This window comes from Aquila chrysaetos, chromosome Z, assembly GCF_900496995.4.
Source record: "Aquila chrysaetos chrysaetos chromosome Z, bAquChr1.4, whole genome shotgun sequence".
Taxonomy (NCBI): Eukaryota; Metazoa; Chordata; class Aves; order Accipitriformes; family Accipitridae; genus Aquila; species Aquila chrysaetos.
Genome location: NC_044030.1, coordinates 1,503,005 through 1,529,617, shown reverse-complemented (window position 1 = coordinate 1,529,617; position 26,613 = coordinate 1,503,005). Strand labels below are relative to the sequence as shown.

Here is a 26,613-nt window from a genome sequence, read left to right as displayed (position 1 = left end):
CCATTCTCTATGCTACTCAGGCCATTGGCAGCAGTGGAACAGTAGTCCCCAACCTTTGCTGGACCCAAAGCAACAATTCTCATCAAGCTACCAACTTTTTCATTTCCTGTAGCTGAGAGTTGCCTTTAAGAGCAAGGCAGGAAACAACTGTTGTAGAGAAGACATGGGAGACAAGCAGTTGTGATGAACTCAGAGTCACTCTGCAAGTTCTCCACTGACAAAATCTGCGCGCTGAACTCTGCTGGAGAGAGAGCCAGAAAAACTCACATGCGCTGTGGCACTCACAATTTTACAACACCAAACACAGAATCTGCAGACACCACGTACACTTTTTTACTTGGCACGCATGCAACTACAAATGGCACACAGGCATGCACAGCACTACGTGTATCCAAAGATTAATAGAAATATTACTAGAATACTGTCAGAATTAAAGAAACAAAACAACTTCATTGGAGCAGGTCTAAGAAAAAAAACAAGTCGTTGCCAGTTCTGACTTCCTTTAAACTGGTCATCAAAAGGAGATATTAATGAAAAACACAGAAAGTACATCATACACACATTATTTTTAAAAGGAGAGTTAAAAATAATAAAATTTTTTTAGAGCTCACAGGTTTTAACATTTTCATATATACATACTTTGCTCAAACTTATTTATTTTATGTCTTCTTAGTTAACACTAGTTATATAAGCTATCGGTCCTCTCAAAGCAAAATAATTAATGCTGCATTAATGTAAAGGAGAAGTATTATTAACAGCACAGAGCAAATGCAAACGAATTATTGGAACTAGTGCTACTGCAACTTAATTGTGTTAGGCTGGAAATAGATTATACTTTTCAGGAATACTAAAGACATTCTTATGTTTACAGTTGTGTAAGATTAATTCATTCATCAATTTTGATTCACAATTTATGATTGTTCAAAAATCAGAATAAATCAGATTGCCTTCATTTGTCAGAACTCAAAAAAATAGGACTTCTATACATAGTTTGAATGAGATATTACAGGATTATTACTTTAAAATTTCACATTTTCATGCCTTTAGAACAAGCACTAGGTCGCAAAAGGCAAAGATACTTACATATAAGATTTGCTAGAAATTTTTATTCGTTCACCTGCCTATACTCTTACATTAATATTCAACAATAACTGCAGGCTACTTCTGCATTTTTTTCCAGTAAAACAAAAATCAGATAGTGTGCTCTTATTTATGAAACTGGTATACTGAATCTCCTTCAATTGAAACCATGTCCAGTATTCTTCTACTGGAAAAACACAAATTGTGAACTACTTAAGCACTGTTTTTCACAATCCACCAGGACTCAAAGATAAATACTCCCCTCTCCTAGTCTGTAATATAATTTTACATACAGTTGTATGAACATATGCATATATTAATATTCTTAATTGATATGTGAATCCAAAGATATAATCTCTTTTGATCTCAGCAAACAGGACCTTCCAGCTATAAATTCTAAAGAACATCTCCTCAGTCAGCACACAGAAAATCCGCATTTCATCAGAATTTCTTTCAGAAAGATAAAGAAGAGAATGCTCCTGTGTGTACCAAATCTCTCTCTCATCTCTTTGCACACCTCAAGGCTTCACAAAAGATAGTTCCACCCAAAATAAAATAAACTATTTCTCTGTCAAACTGACTGCTTATTTTTTAAATCACTTGTAATAATACCTCTCTCACAGACAGGTGGCAATATACAACAAGGCACCCAGTTTTGTACCACTTAACTTGAAACTTCCAGCTGGAGTATCTTATCCTCCAGCATATTCTTATATTCAATATTTCTTATGCAGTGTGACAGAATCCAGCTTCATGTAATACACAGCCACATTATTTTGATATGCAAATAAAATGCTCTGCTCCAAGACCTGTCCTCTAGCTACACAAATGCATCGTCAAAAGCCTTTATCTCCACACCAATGCATGACCTCCCAAACACTCTCAGTTGCTCCCGTTCAGGCAGTGAAGGGATCTCCTTGGAAAGTCTAATCTGCATCAAAAAGTTACCAAACGACACATGACAAACAGCAAGTCTTGTTCAACAGGGCTGGGTTTGGATTATGGCTAGAGAGCTGCCCAAAATACAGGATAAGACACATGCTGCTTTTATGGCTACATGGGAAAGCTACTGTTTCTTTTGTTGAAGCTATTCCTTTTTTTAGTTCCCCAATGATCTTAATAAATACTCTCATTTTAAATATATGGAATTAAAGTACCTGAAATTTAAGTACTAGTAGTTAATTTCTGAATTCTTCAGCCTGATGATTTAACCATTTTACACCATTTACATGTGACAACATGTGCAAGCAATTTAGAGTTATCACCTGAACAAATTAAAACTTTTTTGGAAGAGAGTATATTTTTGAAATGTAGGCTACATAGAGATATCAAACCAACAGTATTTAAATAAATTTGGAATGACTTAGGAGAAAAATGCATGTGATGTGAAGAGACAGTGTTTCTGTATCTTCTATGCAGCAGTCATTAAAGCATATTTAAAGGTGCTCACAGGTTTTTATCTATATAATTCAACTGTGCTATTTGAATTATTACCTATATAGAGATATCCAAGTAGAAGGGAAGCAGTAATCATTCAAACAGCACGCTACACAGATTGGGAATGTATGAGTTGCTTTAATTACTACTTTATACGGGCACATTTCCAGAGTAGACAGGAATTAGCCTTGATCCTCTAACATAACATTCAAAAATTTATTGATCTCAACACTATTAAATTCAATAAAAATTATCCTCATTATTACAAGACCTTTTAAAAATAACCAAGGATGACAGTTTAATTGGAGCGATACATTTTGTAATATATCTACTCCTTAGAGAGTAAATAAAAACTAATAAATAAATAAGTACATGTGGTAACTGAATAAAAGATAATTGTGGCTTGAATTATTAAACCCCTAACACATTCATATACAGCAATTCAATATTAATTTTGTAGGCCATCTTCCCTGCATTGTGACACAAATTCTCTGATTTTACTGCAACTTTGCCAGAACTGGTCTGAGATATATATCTTTGGCAAGACTGGTTTTTAATAAAAAATACAAAGCTTCAGATTAGGAATCAGAATGTTAATCTGAATCTTGGGCATTTTCAGAATGAAGTCGCATATAACAGTTCGAATGGAAAGAAAAACTGGTCACTAGAGCTAAAACTAAACTTATCTAGTTTATCTATCACTTATTATTAAGTGACTTATTGGTCACTTGAGCTAAACTAAAAGGATTAGTTTACTAAACAGAAAGCTAATAATGAAATGCATAATAGCACAAAACCAATTCTTCCTCCTGTTACAACCAGTCAGTTGGGTATGACAAAAGCTGCTATCCAGCAAGTCTATGCCGCTCCCATTACTTTTGACATTCAGTTGTGAATTCACCAAGTAAATACCGATATGAAAGACGTGTTACACTGTAGTGTCTTAATTTCACTTTCTCACCTGTGATTTTCTTGAGCGCTCTTGTATATAATAGCTGAAAAACACTGAGTGGCACAGTAGCTATCCTATCTGTATGATGAAAAAAGGAAACTAACATGCTGTCCGCATAATGGTTTCCCACATAAAAATATAGTATTTCTGTGCTGCATGATTTAGGATTATGTCAGGATAATGCCAAAGCCACTTGGAAAAACAGGGCTATTACCAGCTAACTCAGAAATGCTGGTCTTACCCAAATACACACACAAAAAAAAATCCTGAATGAAATACATTTTTCAATTTAAGTGATAAACACTTGTGGTGCAAATTTGCAAGATAGGATTCTGAGTTGTCTGGACAAATGTATTGCTATAAGAAAGAAAAATACACTGTTTAAATAAAATTTCTGCACATTACTACCATATCCCATTTTTTTTTTAAAGTTCTGAGAGAACATCATGAAGAAAATTAACAGATGAGAAACCTATTTTCAAAAATCTACATCTCTGTCATACCAAATACCAACCACTTAGTTCCAATAACTGACTTACTAGCCTATTTAATAATAGCTAGGATAAAAGTGGAAAATGAACAATATTACAACCTGCCAGTAGTCCTCAGGTATGCAACAGGATGATGTGTCACACTGCAGCACACAGAAACATGTATGCTCTTGCAAAAACCATATAGTTGACCACATCCATGGAAAATTTCATCAGACAAATACTTCTTCCTTGACCCCTCTGAAGCCAAAGGATTCCACATTATTTTACAACCTCTGAGTGAGATGTCATCTCTTGTATTTCTGCCACAGTTGTCCTACTACTGCTCAAGTCAAACGTCAACTGACAAAAAGCTAGTAAAATACATCCAACTAGAAGCAGAATTTGTCACAACTAACAGGATCTATAAAACTGGAAACTATTTTCACTTACAATTAAGCAGCTCAGAAAACTAAGATTGATGAAGGAATTACAATAAACCTAGGAAACCACACAATTTTGTAATTGAAATCTAGTCATAAAATTGAAAAACATCAAATAATACTTCATCATTAGATGTTAAAAAGCAGAAATACTACCCTTCTTCAAGTTTCTTTATTTTCAGTGTGGAATAGGATTCACATGTTCTTATCTAGAGATGGCAGCACTAGGTCCAAAATTCTTCACCAGCAGTTTACTGATATTTTTCCATATTAATCAGCATCATTCATCTGCAACTGACTTTATCTGAAATTGCTGAACATTTATGTTCCATTTGGATCCCTCAGTACTATCTGAGGGAGGATCCAATTCAGATGAAGTACGCTGTACTATACCACAAACACTGTTCAGCATTATTTTAAGAATTGGAAAAATGAAATTAATCTCAGAATATGTGGTTTAGTCTTGTGCTTTAAGTTATCCAGCCATAGAACAATTGCAAGAGTGATGACGCATATCAAAATATTTAAAATTACCACTTCTCGCTGTTCTTCTCTAGGAGCCAACAGAACTGATAACAATATACTTCCCAGATCATGGTCAGGGTAATGAGGATCCTTCAGACTCAAGGTAACATCTGTTTGCCTAGGAGATAAAAATATAAGTGTTTATTTTGATTTCAAGCTCTCAGATAATGAAATTTCTGAATAATGAGAATTAAAACGCATCTGCATTTATATGAAACTACTTGAAAATGGTGTCACAAATATACCCTGATTTTTACTTTTAAGTATTGCAGTCTAAACACTCATAAATAAATACTAAATACTGTTACTCCGTGTTAAGTACTTATACATACATAATTACTGAAGTAATTAAATCTGTACTGTACCATTAGTGGATAAAAAACAGAAAGAAAACCCTTAAACAGTAGGTGGTAATGCTGTGAATGAAGATAATATAAAACCAAGATTAAAGTGGTTATAAAACTAACCTCTCCGTAGACACTGCAAAAAATGTTGTGCATGATCAGTTAATATATTATTAACATGCATATTACAGTAATTCCCTAAACATGAGTGTTTTTCCTTCACTATTTTTATATGGTGTAAGCTTATATAATTATTTTCCAGCATAATGTTCTATTTGCAATTCCAGAAACATTGTATTAGCAGATAACCATAAAGAATTACTCCATAGGCTTGTTTGTGCCATACTTGTTTAATTCCAATGAAGTGAGATCCAAAAATGCCGAACCAATAAAGTCATCCTGAAGTCCAAAGTCATAGTCAAAGACCTAAGATGCACAGGAGATAAAAGCATTTTCCAGTATTAGAAATCTTTTTTTTTTGGTATTTTCTAGCTTTATGAATGGTTCTGTAAACTCCTTTTCCAGAGTTAGAGCTTCATGTTTCTTACATGCTAAACCAGGACAATCTGAAAGTAACCTGAAAACTTTCTGGCAACAAAATCAAGTTTGAAACTGCTTATGTGAAAGTCAGAATGCATCATGTACAGACATGGGGGTATACTACTACTAGACTGCATATGTGAACAACATCAATTTTATGAAAACAAAAGAAGCGTTTTTATAAACATAGGCACTAAAAGAAGGAAGACAAAAAGAATAACTAAAGTTAAACAGAATCATTGGTTTGCTATACATCGACGCCTTTATCAATTTTGCAAAATACAGGTAGGAGGGTGGGATATGGTTGTGAAAAGTGGGTTATTACAGCACTTGCATCAGTATCAGGAACAATAAAATATACATTTTGAAGGTTGTATAAGTTTCTAGGGTTTAGAAATATTATAATATAAGATCAAAACTTAATGGATATGTGTAAGAAAATAGTGATATTTATTATTCTGCTATGAGGACCCTGACTACTAAATTGCTACCTAAAAAAGAAAGCATCTGGACAAATTTACTGACATCCAGACAGGAATCTGTGGTCAGTACGTGGAATGGTATCAAGGATTTGAGATGGATTATGCATTGCCAAGTCAGAAGAAAGAATAACAAATAAACTGGGCACAGCTTTGGACGGAAATAAACAAAAATGGTGGATAGCAACAAAGAAAAGTTGTGACATGAAATCACAAAGAAAATGGGAAAATGCCAATTATCAAAATCAACTTTCTAAGTAAGTTAAATTTTCTTGGCAAATATAGTCATGAGAATTTCTGAGGACCAGAATATACCTTCAGCTCCAAGTAAGAGTGAGACTTGTGAACAGCTAGTAATGAGAACATGTAACTCGGTTGTGACAGGCCTAGGTCCAAGGTATTCAACTTTGATGTCAATACTTCAACTATTGTGTTAAAGAAACTCTTTTCCAGGAGGCAGTTAAAGCTGTTCATCTTCTACAAATACCTTAATATGGACTGGGTTAAGGCAGTAGTAACAGAAATCCCGTGACCAAAGTCTACAGCACTGCTGCGGGACTCCAAGGGTTGAATGCGAGTATTTGAGCACAAGTCTCTCATATGCATTGATCTACCCGAGTGTGTACCCTCATGTTTTCTCTAATATTGATTCTAACGGGGAAAGAAAACAAATGATGAAATTTCAGTTCATGTTGCAAAGTAGAATTGTTTTCTCCCCCTACAAATTATGAAGATGAAAACATAAATATTTTCAGCTGACTTGGTACAATTTAATCATGTCTTAGATTATCTGAATAAGCCATAAACCCTGAAATATTTCACACAATCTGTTCAGAGTACAAACATGGATGGATATTGTACCACTTGACACACTCCTCCCAGGAAAAAAAAATAAAAAATACACACACCTATTCCCTTGTGACCCTACTGCAGGCTTGGTATTTGGCATAAATAAACCAAAACAGGTAGCTATGTTGTAAGTGTCCTTCTTTGAATCTGCTTCTCTCTTTCATAGTGCTGGGCACATGTTCGTTCCGTATGAATCACTAAGCTTAAGAAGGGCAGGAAAATGCCAGTTGAGAATTATAATTAACTTTACACTTTTCTAATACCTATGTACTTTATCTGAGCAGAATAATGAAACATTGTACAGATTGATACTCAAAGCACTTTAAGTGGCATTCATCTACTAAAAAAATCTACAATTTGATATTTCAGTTAAAATTTTTGTTCTGTATTTGACATTAAGACTCGATACTGATCTGAAGTATTATATCATTTCAGACCAATTAAAAGGATTACATAGATAAGACTTAAGTTTCCGTACTTTCTCAAAGTGTTTTTGACCCAAATATGTTCTGATTAGAACCCTAAGTCTACATTTTTTTATATCATTTTAGAACTTAATTTTTATCTAGTTTGTTTTACACAATTAAGGATCACTTTTGGATATAGATTACCATAAACTATTGGGGCCAGAAAAGCACCTTTCTGTTCTGTGCCTATAAAAAAATGATCACAGCTTTTCTAGTTTCCATTCCAATATGGACAGCTAAGAAGTACTCGTGGCACTGCTGGCCTGTCTTGGATTTAAACTCAGGCTGTTATTTTGGAATAAGTGATGCCTCTATTATGACAAAATCATCCTCACCTGTGACATACTGAGGAGAGTTACAATGTAAAAAAAAAAAAAAAAAAGAGCATAAAGCATTACAAAACATATAAGCAAACCCACTGTGTTCAGGTACAAATAGGAAAAAAACCCCAAAACCTAGGAGAAATGGGCACACATCTTGATAAATTCTCAAATTAACCTCAGCAAAGAATCGCTTTTAATGGGATAGATTATGCTTCATATCAGAATTATGCAATGATATTTCCATAATTAAAAGGGATGCCATTATCATGAAACACAGTTTACTTTCTCTGTCCTCCTAAAATCACACTAAAGAAGTATAAAACAGTTATGGCCTGAAATAAACAAAAATGCCTGTATTTACCTTTTTTTTTTTGAAATTTTGACATCATCATTCTACATATATAATTTAAATAATTTTCATCTCTAAATAGTCTTTAGTAATGCACTATTGCACAATCAATTTTTCCATATACAAAAATTACAAAATCTAAATTCTTTCAATAACTCCTCTGTTGTAATTTAACAGACATAAGTAAGATAGTGTCTCACCTTTAGGTACAATGGCTCTCTCGGGTTATCTATAAGAATGCAAGCTTTTTCCTCCCACACAGGATTGAGGTTCTTGTGTATTGTTTTACTTCTAAATACTTCTTTTCCTCCAAGTTTGAACTTGACGTATGGATCACTAGTTCCTGTTAAAGACACATATATACTTTTAATTATGTCCTTTTAATACAATAAGGGAATGGAGACTAAATTACCTTCAACATAACTAAATGTAATTTCTACTGATAGTCAAATTAAAAACAGCAGCTGAGGAAAGAATTTCTTATTGTCATAATTTTGTTATTTTCCACAGTGTCACTACTCAGTTAATTCACTGTGTTAACACCAAATGGGTGCTTGCATCACTTCCTGTTGTTTGCAATCCATACTCGGTCATACATGAAATACTGGCTCTTGCAGTGTAGTCTTTAGTTAACAGAATTATGTCCTTATTATGAGTAGGATTTTATCTTAATGCAATCACAAAAATTAGATTACAAGTGAAAATTGTTTCTTTAAAATATTTATCTAATTATCTTACACCTTTGAAAAGGTACAGGCTCCACTGACACCACTAGTGTAACTCTCCATTGACTTTATTCTGTCCAGGCTTCCTTCTTCCATGAAGACACACTTCCTACAACACTCATGATGAGCAAATCAACTCTTAAGTCAGTCCACAAAGTTCACATGCTTCCTGCAGCAATCACCTACCTGCAGGACAGCACAGGTCTAAGCCCCCAATACAACTGAATAACAATTAACTATGACCAGAAAGTCAACCCTGAAGGGAATTGAAAGAGAAATGTTAAATATGGCAAGAACGGAGAATGGATGGAACATGGGTGTGGAAGTGTCAGAAGGAACAACTGGTGGAAGGAGGACCCTTGGGGTGGCACGTGCTGGGGGCAGAGAGATCAGCAGGCATCCAGGAGCACATCCATGTCTTCTTCTCAAGACACCCATGTGGAGAGACAAAGGACAGCAAGCAAAAACCTGACGGCGCACACAGAGGCGTTACAAGACTGAGAGATAAATCATTGCCAGCTACCAGACGGTACCAAAAGGCACATCCAAAACCAGCACGTACACGGTCACGCAAATAGCAGGAGCCCCAGAGGCATGAGGAGGACCTGTTGGCTGACATCCTTCCCCTCCGCGTCATGCATAACCCAGACAACACACCTGTGCTTGTGAATGAGCGTGCGGGTGTCAGAGTGTGAAAGCAAATGACCAAAATCGGGTTTGACTTAACATAAAATCACTTTCCCCTACCACAAGGTTTCACACTGAGATTTGCTACATTGCCGTCACCACACTGCAATGCTATTTCACCCAATCTGACCTCAACTCCCGGTGCATTGACTAGAGCTGACGTGTGGGAAAGAGAGTGAACTTGGCGGAAGGACAGGGGCAGAAGGGGCCAAATGCCTCTTCCACTTGTGTCCAGCAGTCCCACCATGGACACCGATGGTTGAGCAGCACGACACTGCCCCTTGACAAACACTGAAGTTGTGCCTGCGATGGTCCTCATGAAACCACTGCCTCCATGGTGAACTGAAGAAAGACTACTCATCTTTCCTGCACATTTTGATTACAAAAAATACAATTAAGTCTTTAAACAAAAGAAAAAAGCTAGATAGAACATTCAAATACCATCCCTAAAATGCCGGTTGGTAAGATTTCATTGTTATGTAAATGAAATTAATTTTAATGAAAAATATTGGATGGGATTCATATTTCTATTTGTCCCTCAGCTATTTCTGAACCTTAATAATATTTGAGTCTAATTGATCCAAGACTATCTTAAAATAAACAATAATTCTAGCACGAATAATAATTGCTTCTTCATGAGCAACATCAAAAATGTAAGGCAGACTTTTTTTTTTTTTCTTTTAATGCTTTTCATGAGACTGGCATATTCTAGAGGTTTGTGTTTACATCCACTGAGAAATGCAGTCATTAGCTTTTATTAAAATTGCAACATGCTCTTCGAAATAAGAGCTCTTTGCACTATTTTATGCAGCCACAAGATGTCAGTAGTCTTTACCTAAATTATATATTCCTTTCAAAAAACTAGAGCCGTGGAAAACTTATGATCTCACGTGTGACAGGGTTACAGCCACTCCGTTCTATAATTATTGGGGCAGAATTTCAGTGGCATAAAAATGTTTAGTCTAGCACAATTAACTTGTTCCTTGGTTATTCAAGCAGTGGTGATGCTTTTTAAGGCAAAGATCAGACATTTGAATTAATTCTGTGAAATTGAAGAATACTTTGAACACAGACACTAACAAATCAACAACAGTAATACAAGCCATTACTCCCCCGCAAGCTGTAATTCTCCCACTGCTTTTCCTCACGGTTGCCTTGAAGTGCAGATAGCTGGCCTCTAAGCACTATCTTTTACTGTGCAGACTCCAAAAATCTCAAAAACTCTTTTGAAATTTGAAATTGACGTAAAATACTGTTGTGAGATACATATCCAATGAATTGTTTAGGATCCAGATGTCAAAGAATTCAATATTAACTGATTTTTATGTGTAGATATACTAGTAGGGTGGATCAAATGTTACTTCCACTTACAATACACTGTAAAACCTCAGGGGATGTATCTCTGTGCTATGAATGCTGAGAATCACTAAGGAGCTTGCTTTGACACATCTCTACTTTAAAGCTGAGAACTCATTAGCTCCACTTAGTTAAAAGCTCCATGCCCTTCACAGACCTTTTCCATTCCTTGAAGAGAGAACATCAAATTTTTAAAAGTATATGTAGAAAGTAAGGCAAGATTAAAAAAAAAAATAATCTAATCAGCCATGCAATCATTCAGTAATATTTTCACCTAATGGGAGGGCAAAAGGAGGAGCAGAACAGAGACCAAAACTTGGTCCTTTCTCAGTTCTGCTGAACTGCATCAAGTAACCTCCAGTACTGCTCTATGGCACAGGGTCCCAATTTTAATATATATTATAATAACAACAGTTTTCACATATATTATATAATTTTAATATAGTAACTGTGCATTCATGTTAATATTACACTACTAATAACACATCAAGCATATTTTAATATATTATTTAAATATGTAGGAATATACTACTATGTAATTTTAATCAACAATAGACAATCTAATTCACATATTACTGCCTTTTAAAGAGAAAAATAAATTCAGTTTACTTAGGACCTTATTGTTAACTGTGATTACAAGTACATTAAAACCAGAAAGAATCAAAGACCCCTCTGAGGTTGCAAGAACCTGATATCTGTCACGGATTCTTGTTACTCAAGTCTCTGACTTTTCATCAGTTTCCTGCTTACCAAACCATTCAAAGGAACCTGACACACTAAGGCTTAACTGCACAAACATTTGTCTTACCCATAGCAGTTAAGAACATCATCATGAGCCTTCGCTCACGAGCTTAAAACCTTCTCAAAAAAACCCAGTCGTGAGACACTGCTCTCTTGCTAAAGCACCACTATTGCCTGGGTAGAGGCAGTAAGGACTCTTGGCACAGGGTGGCAGCCTCTCTTTTCCTAGGAAACATTGGCCCAACAGACACCTAAAGATGCTGCCGAAGTCCGGGAGAGAAACCATCCATCATCCATCCCAGCCGCTGTGACCTGACCCTGTGAAGCAAGCACCCCTCTGGTCCTGCAGGTCTATCGCCAGGGTCCGACATTTCTCCCTCTCTGTGCAGACGCCTCCTAAAACGGATTTTGCTTTGCAAGTTTAGGACAGAGATTAGGTCTCGTAAGCAGACATAAAAGAAGATTAAAAAATATTTTGCTGGAGAAATGTTCAAGATGTTTGTTCATAGGAATACTAAATTGCTTTTCGGAAGGAACAACAGCTGTGTGATAGAGTGCAAGTACAGCAAAGGCATATTTGGACAGAATAATGATCAAAGTTGTATTGGATAGAAAGAACATGCATTCCCAATAAATTGTATACATTTACTTAATTGGTTCCCAAGGCTTCATGACAGGCTTTTCAAGATTATTAGGCCACTTGTTGAACAGACTTTTTTCCTCAGTGAAATCCCATTTAACATAATATGATAAACAGCTAACCGAACAAAATTCAACAGTGAATACAGGGGTGAACGTAACCATGAGACCAAGTAATGAGCTTGAGACTGCTCCCCCATAACTGGTGCTAATGAGACAGACAGGATGAGGCAAAAGTCTCCATATTCCTCTATGGCATTTTTGTACTTCACTCACTGTGAACAAAGTCAAACTACTAGCATGCCTAAAAAACCTCAGCTGAAGATCTACCTATAGCATAGCATAATCAGACACTGAAATCCTTAAGGCAAATTTTAAAACCTTACAATAAAAAGAGAGAACATATAAAAAAACCCAATGTTACTGAAAAACAGCACTTTTCAGCTGTCGCTTCCGGTAGAGATGGTTTTGTACTTCATATAATAAGAAGAAAGAAATTACATTTTAGAAAAATGGTGAATTAGCAAGTACATTCATTACACAAGCTAATTACCTGATTTAATTAAAACTGTTTAACTATCGCATGGTTAAGTGCATTAATTTTTCCACCACTGCTGTTCACTCACAATTTAACTTTTGAAACAGAACAGAAAGCCATATGCAAGCCCATTCTGAAAAACAAGAGTGACGGTGCCATAAAAGCTTTTGCACAGTTTGGATGCTCATCACTGTGCAATTCAAATTCTAGTTTCAATTTTTTTAAAAAGTTAAAAACCTAACTTTCCCCTGGGGAACACCTGGTTTTCAGCCTGTTGAGAAAAAGATTTCAGACAGGAAAACACAGCAAATCAGGGAAACTAACTTCTTCTCTTCTCCCTATGGCTTTAGTCATAGGGAAAAAAAGCAATCCAACCAATTCATTAAGGTCTTCCCTGTAGGTAGTTATCACTGCTGCAAACTGGACCACTCGGACACGAGATCTTTGGGGTTTTTTTACCTACAGAGGTCCTAAGGCTAAGCCGCAACATTACAAAGGTTGCAGCCTGTCCAGTTCCTGATGTAAATCACGAGTCTCCTTCGGATCCACCACACATATACAATAAATAACACACTTAAACCAATTTCAGCCTAGTGGTTTGAAAAAATAGAAGCTTCAAATACTATTAACTGGAAATCACAGTCATTAAATAGGATTTCCTGCTGTATAGGAAATAGGAGGAATACTGCAGGAATAAGCACAGTTTATAAAGCAGTAAACACCCAATAAATATGGAGGAACAGAATTTTTCATCACTGCAAGTAATGATGAAATGCACACATTTTTAAAAGCAAAAATAAGGTAAAAGCATGTTCTTAATTCTTTTACACTTAGAACTATAACTAAAGCTCTGTCAAGGCTTCCTATTATTCTTCCATTTTACTTTCAATCTTGGAATTGCTTCATTTGACCTACAATTACTTGAAAAGAAAGCAAGCCACTAGAGATGTGCAGAGATGCGCAATAACTTTGATGTCATAATTCCTGAGAAGCTTAATTATTAATACAAACACTTGTTCCAGATTTGTTGCATGAAGAGCTCTTTTCACTGACATTCAGCTCTTTCCCCTTCTCTCTGACTTCATCCACACTCATTCCCCTCTTAATAAAGTTTCCAGTCTCCAGTTATTTTCTTTGTTACAGCCAAGGTAGCAGAAGAAGTGGGGGGAGGGTTCTCAAGTATGTGTCAGCTGAGTATGTCAAGCAAAACACGTATCAGTTCATAGCATTTTACATATTTTGTATTTCCAAACTGCAATATGAAGTAACTCATAAAAAGAAACATAGAAGACTATGGCTGCTTTGTCCAGTCTTTTATTTTGAAAAGTGGGGAAACTACTTACCACAAATTATTTTATGTTAATTTAACAAATAGAAATAGTAATTGTTATTATTTGTCTTGTACAAGAGCTGCCAAGCCTATCTTATTCTTGGTCTTCAGCAACCCCCTGAACACCACAACTAAACTCTGCCACACTAAAAACTACAGCTTTTCCATAAATTATCCTACTTTCTGCTCTTCTACCCAGCTAGCAAAGGATTACCCACTCAGTTCACTTAAAAAGGACACTAATTAGTTTAAATAATACAAAGCACTTCTGGAAAACTAACATCCTAAGAATGAAGATGCCAATTACAAATTCACAGTGAGCACACAGATGCTACAGGATGCAGAGTTCTACTCAAAAGTGAACAGGGAATACAAAATTTTAATTATTCAGTGCCCATTAAAAAAATATTGGTTTTAACAATCACAGTTTTTTATCCCTCTTCCGTCGAAGAGTCATTCCTGCCACAAAAAAGGCAATTTTAGTACTGTATTTCAATGTAGCAAGTATCTTTACTTAGTTTAGTAAATACTCATTTAAGCAAATACTAATTACGCTTGTGAAATAGAAAGAATGAAAAAAAACCCGGCAGACGACAGAATAAGCAAATGTGCAACGGTCAGCGTAATTTCAAGAAAACATTTATATTTCATTATAGGCATGGCTGAAGTCAGATTCATTTAAACAGGATTTACGCAAAATATGGAAATGTTTTCCTGGCAGCTCAAATTATTATTCTAGTTAATATACTTTATTATCAACACAATTACATCCCTTAATCAAAGGAAACACTGTTTGCTCTGCCCCTAAAACCTCAGGACTGAAATTATAATCTTCCTGAAATTGTTTAAAGCATGACCATTTGTTTTTCAAGACAGTCAGTTTTTGCAAAATCAATCAGAAGTTTCACCTCTTCTGGGACAAAGACAGAGGGCTCTGATTTGCTTTGTCTAAAAAGCACAGCTCACTGTTGGTCTTATAAATTATAACTCCCAGTTTTACAGAAATAATCTTTTTGATATATACTTGCAATTGACAAACACGTGAGTTGCCCTCATCAATGTACAATGCAGTCAACAATATTTCTCTCCAATAAAATGTGCAAGTTTTTCTCCATTCCCCAGGGATAATGATTTACTACACGTTAGATGCACACTGAAATAAAAGCTGAATCTTAAAATGTTAAATAAAAATGCTAGGTAAAGCAGAAATAGAAGCCTTAGCAGCATGCAGCCTGCATATGTCTGGCACAACACAAAAAAGGTACAATGTATATTTAATACCTTGGTTAAAGCTCATACTCATTGCATATGCAATCCCAGTTAAAGTGACATGAAGCAAAACCTACGTTACAAAGAAACATTCACAGAAACAAACTATGTGAATCTTGCCTTTAAAATAATATTTTAGTTTACTAGCTAGAAAATGTTAACGTTGGTATTTGCATATAAGCATCTGAAAAAAACAGACATAGTAGAATTATGCTAACAAAGCAGGACTTTCTATTCTAACAGTCAGACACAGAGGTGTTTGATGCCTTCTAATGAGTTTGAATTAACAGGCCAGGTTCCTCCACCTGACTCATCACAGGACAATGGTCTGGAAGTCCCAAGCCAAGCTGCTGCTACTGATGTTCTGTCAATTCACCTGCATTACCAATAAAAGGCTTCACAGGGATTTGGGCTACGGGAGTAGTAGAGACCACTAAAGTGCTATGTCGTCGTCCCTGACTAATCACCTGAGTGGAGGAATCTCTTTTTTTAGTCTTGGCATAAATTTCCACTGCAATAGTCTACTCAGGAACATCACCCAACTTTAGACACAGGTATCTGCACTTGCCATAGCAGAGCAGGGGCACTATAGGTGACTTGGCACCCTACTAAACTTTCTTTTTCTACCTTATTTTATCACTGTCAAATTCCTCTTGCTTTACCTCCATTACTTTACACTAGAGGAATAAGATGATTCAAAACTTCAGTGAGATGTTTACAACTTGGGAAGACTTACTCAGTGATCACCTACATTAATACAACAATCCAGAGATATGTCCACAAACGTACATACTTTTTCCCCTCTTATGAATATTCATATCTTCTGTGAGAACAAAAGCTATTAAAAAGGAATGAAAGCTTAGCCTCTACAAATACTAGCAGTAAACAATCACGTTTTGTCATCTGCAATGTTAGCACTATGGTCCACATGTCTAGCAAAGGAAAAATCCATTTAACTACACAATACAATGTCATGTGACATAAAAGCAAATCACAGAACGGTTTGGGTTGGAAGGGACCTTAAAGATCATCTAGTTCCAACCCCCCTGCCACGGGCAGGGACACTAAACCACTAAACCAGGTTGCTCAAAGCCCCATCTAACCTGGCCTGAACTCTTCCAGGGATGGGGCATCCACAGCCTCTCTGGGCAACCTGTTCCAGTGCCTCACCTCCGTCACAGTAAAGAGCTTCTTCCTTAGATTAATCTAAATCTACCCTCTTTCAGTTTAAAGCCATTACCCCTTGTCCTGTTACTACATGCCCTTGCAAAAAGTCTCTTTCCAGCTTTCTTGTAGGCCCCCTTTGGGTACTGGAATGTGGGAATGATAAACATGTTCCTACAAGACTTAAAGAATAAGAATCACGGCAATGAAACTGAAAGAAAGGGAAATCATATGAGATTCGTTATCAAATAAATGTATTTGCTGAATAAGCAATTCCCTGGTGCATTTATCATGGAAGAGAAAGAGGAGAAACATGCTTTATTCTCAGTACTGATCTTAAACCAGCAATAGCTATTTCTAAGTGATAGTAAAAAACCCCAAAGACTAAAAAAGTTATAGCCCAAAATCCCAATCCCTAGTGTTGTTCCAGAACCTTCAAACAAGTTTTAATTATTTTTATCCTTTTCAGAACTAATAAAAATGGAATCACAACTACAGTTTTATAGTTTTGGAGAAAAAAGTTCCAAATTATGTCTCTAGACCATGACAATTTACAATTAAGAACTTGAACAAGTACAAAGCCATGTCATGCGTGCTTTGGACGAAGAGTATTGGTGAATCAACAGGCAATTAGTGTGACTCCCACTTCATTAAGCCCTAAGGGACTGGAATAATGGTAACACAATAGGAACCCCCACCCTGCAGCCTGTAAGTATCTCCTGCTGCTCTTACTGCACTAGTAGGAAACTTTTTGGCCTCCAACAGGAATTCGTGCTCGTCTATAACAGATTGCCCTCACTTAAACCCAGCTCTTCCTTCCTTCTCAATCTCATGCCACGTAGCTCACACTAAAGCCTCCATGTCGTGCTACTGCTAGGAAAAGTGGGACTCTGCTGCAGCTGAAATGAAGTTCCTTAGGCTTCCTCATCTTTCTGTACCAGCCTTTTGTGCATGTATACATGTTTACATCAAGATCACTAGGGGATGGATTGTGCCCATGATTCACTTTCCTGTTTGGGACACTGCAACAAATAAATAAAAATATAAGCCTACCAGGAGCTTTCTGTAATTTCAGAAAAATATACAGCAAGTCCCTTTCATAAATCTGAGCTTCTGTGCAGTCCAGTTAGGGCCGTATTATAGAGAAACACAGCGGTTTGGGTTTCCTCGGTTGAAGTCAAATTCTGAGCACAGTCAATGCTGAATCATTTTTAGACAGAGAATAACTGGCTCTGAATTTTTACAGTCACAAGGCCTCACAAAAGATGACACAGAAGTCTTAATGACAGACTTGCTCTTAGCCAGAAGGTTCATTTCCCATGATCGCTGCCTTTTGCGTTACAGCTTAACCCAAATGGCAACATTTGTTCACCAAACTCTGTATGATAAGAAAATAACAGTTTCAATGACAGACAGCAGTCAGAAAAGTAATATTTACAGTAGAACCATTATCCTCTCCTATTGACAAAACTCTCATTTCTTATTATAGTGAGAGCCACCAAGAATATTATTGTAGCAAGTCAGCTAGAAATCAGTACAGAAGATAAACATCATGTGAAGCCAAGATGGTATTCTAATTGAAAATCAGCTAATTTCTTACTCCTGATATGAAGATGAGTTAATACTCCCAGTCAAACTGATTTTCCTAACAATTGCAAAATAACTACCCTGCTTATCACTTTGCCTTATTTCCTAAAAATTTTGCAAGGATATCAATGGAGAAATCAGTCCAAAAAGACTGGAGAAGCTGGGATTAATGGGCAGCATTCTTTTATTTTAAAAATTAATTCCTGAACATAAAAAAAAGGGAAGGAACATTTTGCAATTAGAAATGCTATTCAGAAAAGTATAGGTAATAAAAAGTGTAACTAGCTGACAGACTGAGATAATACAAGATCTTTACTTTGTATGGCTCACTGGATCTCCAGTGAAATTACACATACTATAGTTCAAAATACTGCTTTAGATAGTATTAAAACATTAAAACAGGAGCATAGATAGGAGAAGGTACAGAAGGAAAATACAATTAGGTTACAGGAGAGAAAGATTTTTGTCTCATTCATGCTTCTGCAGTACATAATTCTGAAAATTCCCATTTTTGCCTTTAATTACGACAGTATTTGCTAAGTAATCAGCCAAGACCAGAATGACTCTGCTCTGAAAACTGCTTTTAATAATTTCTGTGTATTGATGTGCTAATCTAAAAGCATTCTCTACCTGTAATTAACAAGAGTGGCAACAATGTGATCGCAGCAGCGTCATCTAATGGTACACTGTCAGAAAAGTTTTACAAACTTGAACATCAATTGTACTCTTTCTCATACTGCATCATGAGATTGGCTGAATGGGCACACAAGAACAATGATGCCTTAAAACAGTGGAAGAAAAATCCCTGAGTTCATACCCTGGAGAAAACATATTTGGACAGCTGGACTCCTCTAAATTTCAAGTTATATTATACCTGAAGTTATATCATAGAAACATAGAATAGTTTGGGTTGGAAGGGACCTTTAAAGGTCATCTAGTCCCCTCCGCGCAATGAGCAGGGACATCTTCAGTTACATCAGGTTGCTCAGAGCCCCGTCCAGCCTGACCTTGAATGTTTCCAGGAATGGGGCATCTACCACCTCTCTGGGCAACCTGTGCCAGTGTCTCATCAGTGTTTCACCATCTAAAGGTGTACCACTGTACCTAGGTGCATCATTTCTTATTGACAGTTTATGTTACACTTTGTATGAGTACTTCAAGTTTCATTAGAATTTTCTCCTATTCTTCTAAATTGACCTGTAACAAAATACAAAAACCGCCCGAAAGATCACCTCCTAACAGCTATTTATGAGTGCTTACTGGAGAGTTTCTCTAGTTTATTTTTAATCGTAAAACTCAACCCCTCAAATGGCCTTTTGTAGAAAACACGAGAAACCTATTGACAGCATTTCTCGCAAGAAGGTAAGGATTATTTTATTGTTTTCTTTCTGCTGCATTTTTATAGGATTCAAATATATTGTACATACTATTTTACACACATGGCTGTTACAGGAGAGGAAATTCTGGTCCACCCAAGCTGATGGAGATTCTACTATCAACTTCAACGGATCAGAAATAAATCAAGCAATCATAAAATCTAGAGTGTACATAAAATGCTTAGGAAGTCTGCTGTTTAATATAGCTTGTGATTTCTGAACCTACAATAAACCTATTTAGCCCACAGTCCACCTCAATACATTTGACATCTTTGCTGCATATGAATTTTCCCAGTGTACTGCAAACTGATGGTTTCAATTTTGAGTGCCTAAACGCAACTAATCAAAAAATGTTTGAAAAAACTAGAAAGTTATTTTTGCATTTCATAATTACATTTTTTGATATCCAATCAGTCATATCAATAAACATTTCTGCATATGCTCCATAATTCTCATTAATAAATCTCCGTTTAGGGAATTATTATTGCTGGGGGGGGGTTATTAAGTTTTTCACTAAATTAAATAGGCTGCTACCCACAGATGTAGATTCTGGCTGAAAGTGCTCTGCAGCTCTAAAAAAAACTATCTTTTATTTCGATGCCTAAATAGTAGGGTTGTGAGGAAGTTGGTAAAGTGTATCAGCCAACTGACAGCAGTGTTCGAAAAATGCCTGTACTTGCCAATTTCTGCTGAGTGTGGCACAGAGCCAGCACTCACAGGCAGCTTCTGCCAGACCTTGCCATGGGGAAATTCACAGCAACTGTTGCTGTCTCCAGAGGTATCAGGACTAAGTTTATTTTGGAATCCTTGTAGAAATTTTCATTGTAAAATGACAAGGAACGGCTGCTAAGCCGTGTTCTCAAATTATTTAATAATCCCACAATTTACTTGAAACAGTCTATCTTCATATAGGAATAGACTCCCCCTTAAAGGCTTAGGAAAGGGCATTTAGCCACCCTCTTAGAAGGCTGCCATTCAGATTCCTTAGGTACTTCCTTCCTCTTGGGATGGAGAAATGAGGAGAAAAACCAAGGGCCACAGTGTGTTAAGACAAACATGAGAGGTCAGATGCTTACCAAAATACAAGGGAGAACAAGAGATTGGCAGGGTGCAAATGATGGACTGAGTTTTTTTCAGCTTCCCATGCAAAGGGGAGAAGCTGTTCCCTCTGAAGTTTTCAAGGGGACGGTAGGGTACCACCAACCAGTGAGGACTTCCCAGAGTGTGTAAGAATTGCTGGCTACGACAGAAACAGAAAGCCACACGAGAAGAAAAATGCTGCATGTAGACCTAACGTGAGCTGTTTGCTGGATGGAGAGGTGCAGGCGCAGTGAGGGCAGGCACCGTGTCAAGCTGAGAGCAGAAGGAACCAAAGCCACGTCCTCCAGTGGACTTTGGCACCTTCTGCAAAGGCACTTGCTCAGATGGACAAAGCTGCTGGTAGCCCGTTGGTAGAGTGCACAGCCCTCTTTCTCACCATTCCTCTCTGCTCTTTCCTTGCTTTTCTACATTGCAGAAGGACACTGCTCCCCATCACCGTCAGGTATGAGTCACTGCCGCCAGGACCCTGCGTGAGATCTGGCAATGTTTCAGCGAGGAGAAAATATCAGCGGTGACCTCCGGAGCTGCCAAGCTGCGGAAGGGCAGGCTGCAAGGGGAAGAGAAACCACCGCACTGCTGCAGAGAACAACACAGTGGCAGCAAGGCTCAGGCAGAGCAGAAAGGAAACTGAAAAGTATTTTCCCAGCCTACATTTTACCCTGGGCAGCGCTGATCTGTACCTGTTGACAATTAGAATGAGTCACAATTCTCTTCAGCCAAAGCTAACCTCTCTCTGCAGAAAAAAAGAGACAAAACTCCAGTAGCCTATTCCCAAATCTTAGGTATCATTACTCAAATACAGACAAAAAGCACTGCCTACCTAATGAGCGTGTACCTTTAAATAAAACATCCTGTAAATGTTCTTACACACTATGAATGCTGGCACACTTATCTACATATATTTACATGTATTCCAGAGTAACAAGCACACCAAGCTGCCATTTCTTGTTTCAGCATCTTATCCTCACTATATCTGTAATAAGGAAACTGGGCATTTAAAAATTAGTTCTTCCAGACAGTCACATCCCCAGGAGTTCTTAAAAATTATTAAGTGTATTTTTGACTCAGATAAAACTTAATATAACCCTTCCGAAACACCTTCATATAAGCTAACATTCTTGCCCATTCTGATTTAAACTAAATACAAACCCTTTGATTTGCATCCCAAAATTTATGATATCTGATTTCCTCTGTATTAAAGAGCATTCAAATTCCATACTTAATTAATAAGTTAAAATAAAAATATAATTAAAGAGCTACTTTGATGAATGTTCATAATTAGTGGCATGAAAATACTGATCCAAAAGGCCTTTTTAAAATAATTTGGCATCTGGCTACCTGTTATAGCATGAATAGCATTTCTCTTTGGTTATTGCCTTGTGACTATTTGCCACATTCAGAAGATGGTGCGAGCACTACACCATTGATTTATGCCAATAACCCTCTCATCAAACCTTTCCAGGAAACAGAACAGGGATATGTTCCTATCGCTTCCAACTGTGTCACAAACTAAGCAATATTTCACAGTAAGCAAAATTTATTCCATAATCCTGGTCTACCTGAATTGTAAGGATGAAGAGTTTCCTACTCTCCAAAGCTACACTGTATACACTGTATTTTAATCAAGTTAAGGACTGAATTTCAGCATCCTACATCAGTGAAACCCACAGTTCAAACATGAACAACCTGCTTTGTAGTTAGGCTTAAATAAAATTTTCAATAATTTTAAATGTATAGCCTTATACATAGGCTTGCTTTCAATATTGTGTTGTTGCACAAAATTAGGACTATCTTAAAGGGTTACTTTATCATCTCACTTTACTTGTTATCCCATTGGCACTTAATTTTCTTCTAGATCCTGAAAATGTAGATGTATAGTTATTCACCAGACAAAATGCAAAGTCTATGTGTGTGTTCTAGCACTATTACAGTTCTTCAGACTCCTGGTTTTGACAGTCATCTCTCCCAATTATTCTCAGTTTAAGCAGCTAGTTTCTCACTGATATAAATATTTCATATCAGAAATAGTAAATTTATCAAATTGAGATGTAGTCTTTGCACTGCATGAGGGCACTGATTGCATGCTGTTTCTGCCTTAATTCTTGGTATCTTTGGGAGCAGGTTTCAGTACCAGAGAGAGACACTTAAGGATCAACCCCTCAGCTATTTCTACAAAGACAGTTTCTCTAGTTTTAGGAAGCATTACTGAACTGTCTCCTGCAGAGAGAGACACAGACATCTGGTGATACTATCCATTTCAAGGTCAAGGCCTTAGACGATGATAAACATCCGTTTTCAGGAACTCTTTCTGTAAGATTTCACACAGAAAATACACTACTTCTGATCCCCATGAAAAAGTCAATTAATGTTTCACTTCTGCTCAAAAAAATATTTTCCTTGTGCTGTTTTACAAGATTGGGTCAATCTTCACGCATTTTGTAAAAAAAACCAAATTATAAATTTTAAATCCAGAAGGGATCAAATTCATCATGTATCTAGCCTGTTTTTTGACATGACACAAAGTCCTTGGGATTAACCTGTGCTACTTATTTCCCAACTTTGCCTAAAGTGGAGCAGCAAACCAGCATTGTACTTTTCTCAAAAAGCACAAAAGGGAGTGGATTCCAGCCTCCAGTGAAGTAAGAAAACACTGTGAGGAAAATATATTTAAAATAACTTAAAAGAATATTTTGATATCTTTCTTTTGACTGAAGAGAATCGTAGAACATCAATGACTAAAATATAATTCCCCTTTACACCAATTGTGCTATAATATTTCAGTTTGCATCTCAAAATGAGTCTCTTTTAAATAAAAAATGGATCAACCACAAGCGGTTTTTGTTTGTTTGTTTGTTTGTTTAAAAACAATATTTAAGATATAGCAAAACATCTATAAAGGCATGTTACCAATATGAAGTAGCCACATAAACTCCACATGCAAGAAGTCAGAGACCAGCAGCAAATCAAAGGGGTCTTTTTAACCTAAACATTTTAACTCCAGAAAAAACTCTTAAAAATATACATGATATTACACAAACACTACATATGACAAAAAGCAAATGCGAAATCAAAAGTGAAAAGGAAACCATAAAGATGTAGGTAATAAGGTTAACTTGTTAATACTACCAACTTACCAGGTCCAACACTACACAGTTTTTCCCAATCTTAAGGGAAAATTCTCAGAAAACAAATTTTTAAATATAACTAAGTATATGGTTTACTTTAGGATGGGCTTAAATAAAGCATATGTTATAAGTCACATTTGTGGTCACTATAGGATTTTGCCAGAAGCAAAAACGTAAACTGTCTCGTCACATAGCTTAGAAGAAGTTATGGTACCATAGCTCCGCGTACTTGGAAGGAAAGCTAGATCAGACTGAAGACAGAATTTCTTGTGATGATGAGGAGTTAAAATGAATAGTTACACTTCCTTCCGTCATATTGCACACACCAGAGCATAAATATTGCCTGTTGTAATAAAGGATTATTTTCAGTCATCTGAGAAGACAACAGCAAGATGTTGGTCCTCTCATGTAGAATGTTCTGTTTCCCTTTTGTTGTGACTATCAATGGAGCTATTTATCAACTAATAGCTGTGATTAATGCTGGCATTGCTAGCCACATAAATATAACTTCAATCTTTCCCCTTTTCTTCTGGGAATGTTGTGGTGTCTCTTTTTATAAATTTGGGGAAGACAAAGTGTGCAGAACATTCACGACATGAGAATTCAACTTTGAATTCCAAGACTGCAATATGTTCAGCAGCAGGTTTCTGAAAAGATATGTGAAACTGCAGTTCAAAAATTAAAGAACAAAAAGCTAAAACTAAAATGAAATTCTTTTCTACCATGTAGTTCAAGTATTCTTTCAGAGTGAAATTCACAGTACTTGCAGAAAATTCAATTGTCAGGCTTTAAGCAGAGGATCTGGAAAAGTTTTGGAGGAATGGGGTGTTATGCACTGTTAAAAACTTACAATGTAAGACTCCTCTGAGACAGTTCAGGGATAAATCTTCCAAGCTCTGGTTTTAATATCTAACACATTTGTCTCAGTAGCTCCATTTAGCATTTGGATATATATTCTTACACAGTGTCGCCCATGGACTGTCCTGTAGTCCCTTGCTAACTCATAACCTGTGATACAAGCACTGCTGCAGCATGCAGGCAATGCAACAGAAACACCGGTACTGGCTCAGACCAAAGGTGCTGTGAACTCAGTGCTCTGTCTCCATCAGGGCTATAAGCAGATGCTAACAAAGAATTATTTCCCTCCAATGTCCTCCTAGGCATGAAGAATTTGGAGCAAAGGCCTTCAGAGTTAGATCTGTTTTCTGTGCATTTCAATGCTCTTTGTGGATTCTTCTTCAATGAACTCACTGAATCTCCTTCTGCACCCACATAAAACTCCAGTAAAAATTCAGTTTTACATGCCCAGTTTCTTAGTGAAACACAACTGGGACTACCACAGGGATACTTTAAACAATAAAAAAAACCCCCAACTATATACACTCAAGAGAGGATTTAGACAAAATTGAATTCCCAAATCAAGCCCCTTTCTGTGCACTTCCCATTAAGCGGCCATCTAACTCCACTAAGCGCCTGCCTAATGCCTGTAAAGTCCCCTCAATTCAAATTCTGCAGGTGCTCCTAAAATCTCACTCTCAGTAGCTCCAAGAGAAAGGGAAAACAAGCAGAAACACAGAGGACAGGCACTCATGAGTGGATGGGTCCTAGCCTGGGGCCCCAGTACAAGGTGCTGTTTCTGTATTTTCCCCTTAAGAAACTAAGGCTCCGTCCTGGAAGCGCAAACCCTGTTGAGATCTGAAACCTGGCCAAGGCGGGAGGGAGTACGTCTGAGGCTCCCCACCTGGTCTGAAGGATCTTTTACACTTCACTAAAATGCAATGCATATTCTCCCTCCTGACAGGCTGCAGTGGCTTGGTAAAACATTCCCTTGGTTGCTCAAGACGGGAGGGCTGAGATTTTTGAGGGACAGGAAGAAATTCAGAAAGGGAGCAGAAAGTAACCAAGGCATTCTGCTTTTTTGGTAAGATTTCTAGCTACGAGACTACTCTGTGAAACTAGAGCCCAACAACTACCTTCTTCCCCAGTATCTTTTCAAAAGAAAGACCAGTACTTGCTCAGCCTTTTGAGAGGCAGTACCATCCCAAGTGAATTACAGGCTCCAAAACATGGTAGGCGATGACCGTGCACTGCAACCCTAGGGTCTGGGCTCTAGGACTAAGCAGTACTGAGGAAACACCACTCTTGTCGTGTTGCCTCCCAGGTAGCTTGAGGAGAATTCACTGCTGTTCAAGCAGCAGCTTTCCGAACTGACCTTTTAAAGCAGTTGACATTTTATACAGCACCTAGTATTCATTGCAGACCCTGGGATTCCACCTCAGGAGATGGATCTCCTACCCCTTTGTTTACTCTAGACCTAGAATCCTGTATTATGGGAAAAATAATTACAGATGTTTTCCTTGCATACAAATAATCACATTTACATTCACATTTCTGTTCATTTATAAATAATATGAATGATCAATATGACAGAATTACAACACATTCAGAAACTGGGCGAGTCTCTCTAGCTCATGCAACAAAAACATTTGAGTATCTATTTTTAATGACTGTCAGGCAAAGCTTGATAGAATATCAATATACCTAGAGGAAGAATATACATAAAAGTTTATTCTTGCAGCAGTGACTATACTAAAATTTCCGTTTCAGGGACATAAATATCAGTGGAGTAATTTCCTACTAATGTAAACAGCCTTCTAGGTTTCTGGTACCATATTTGAGATCTGACATCAGTCAGTAATTTCATCAGGTAAGCATGG

General features: G+C 36.9%; 1 protein-coding gene across 9 annotated transcripts in view; it reads right to left on the bottom strand.

The window, feature by feature from the left end:
* Positions 1 to 26,613, bottom strand: part of MCTP1 (multiple C2 and transmembrane domain containing 1) — a 292,028-nt gene that overhangs the window by 149,505 nt on the left and 115,910 nt on the right. For all 9 annotated transcript variants that reach the window (XM_030004938.1, XM_030004937.1, XM_030004939.2 and 6 more), the window contains 3 exons: positions 8,459 to 8,601; positions 5,598 to 5,677; positions 4,917 to 5,025 (listed from right to left, as the gene is read on the bottom strand). In XM_030004938.1, coding sequence (XP_029860798.1) covers positions 4,917 to 5,025; positions 5,598 to 5,677; positions 8,459 to 8,601 — 332 coding nt within the window. The remainder of the gene's footprint in view (positions 1 to 4,916; positions 5,026 to 5,597; positions 5,678 to 8,458; positions 8,602 to 26,613) is intronic.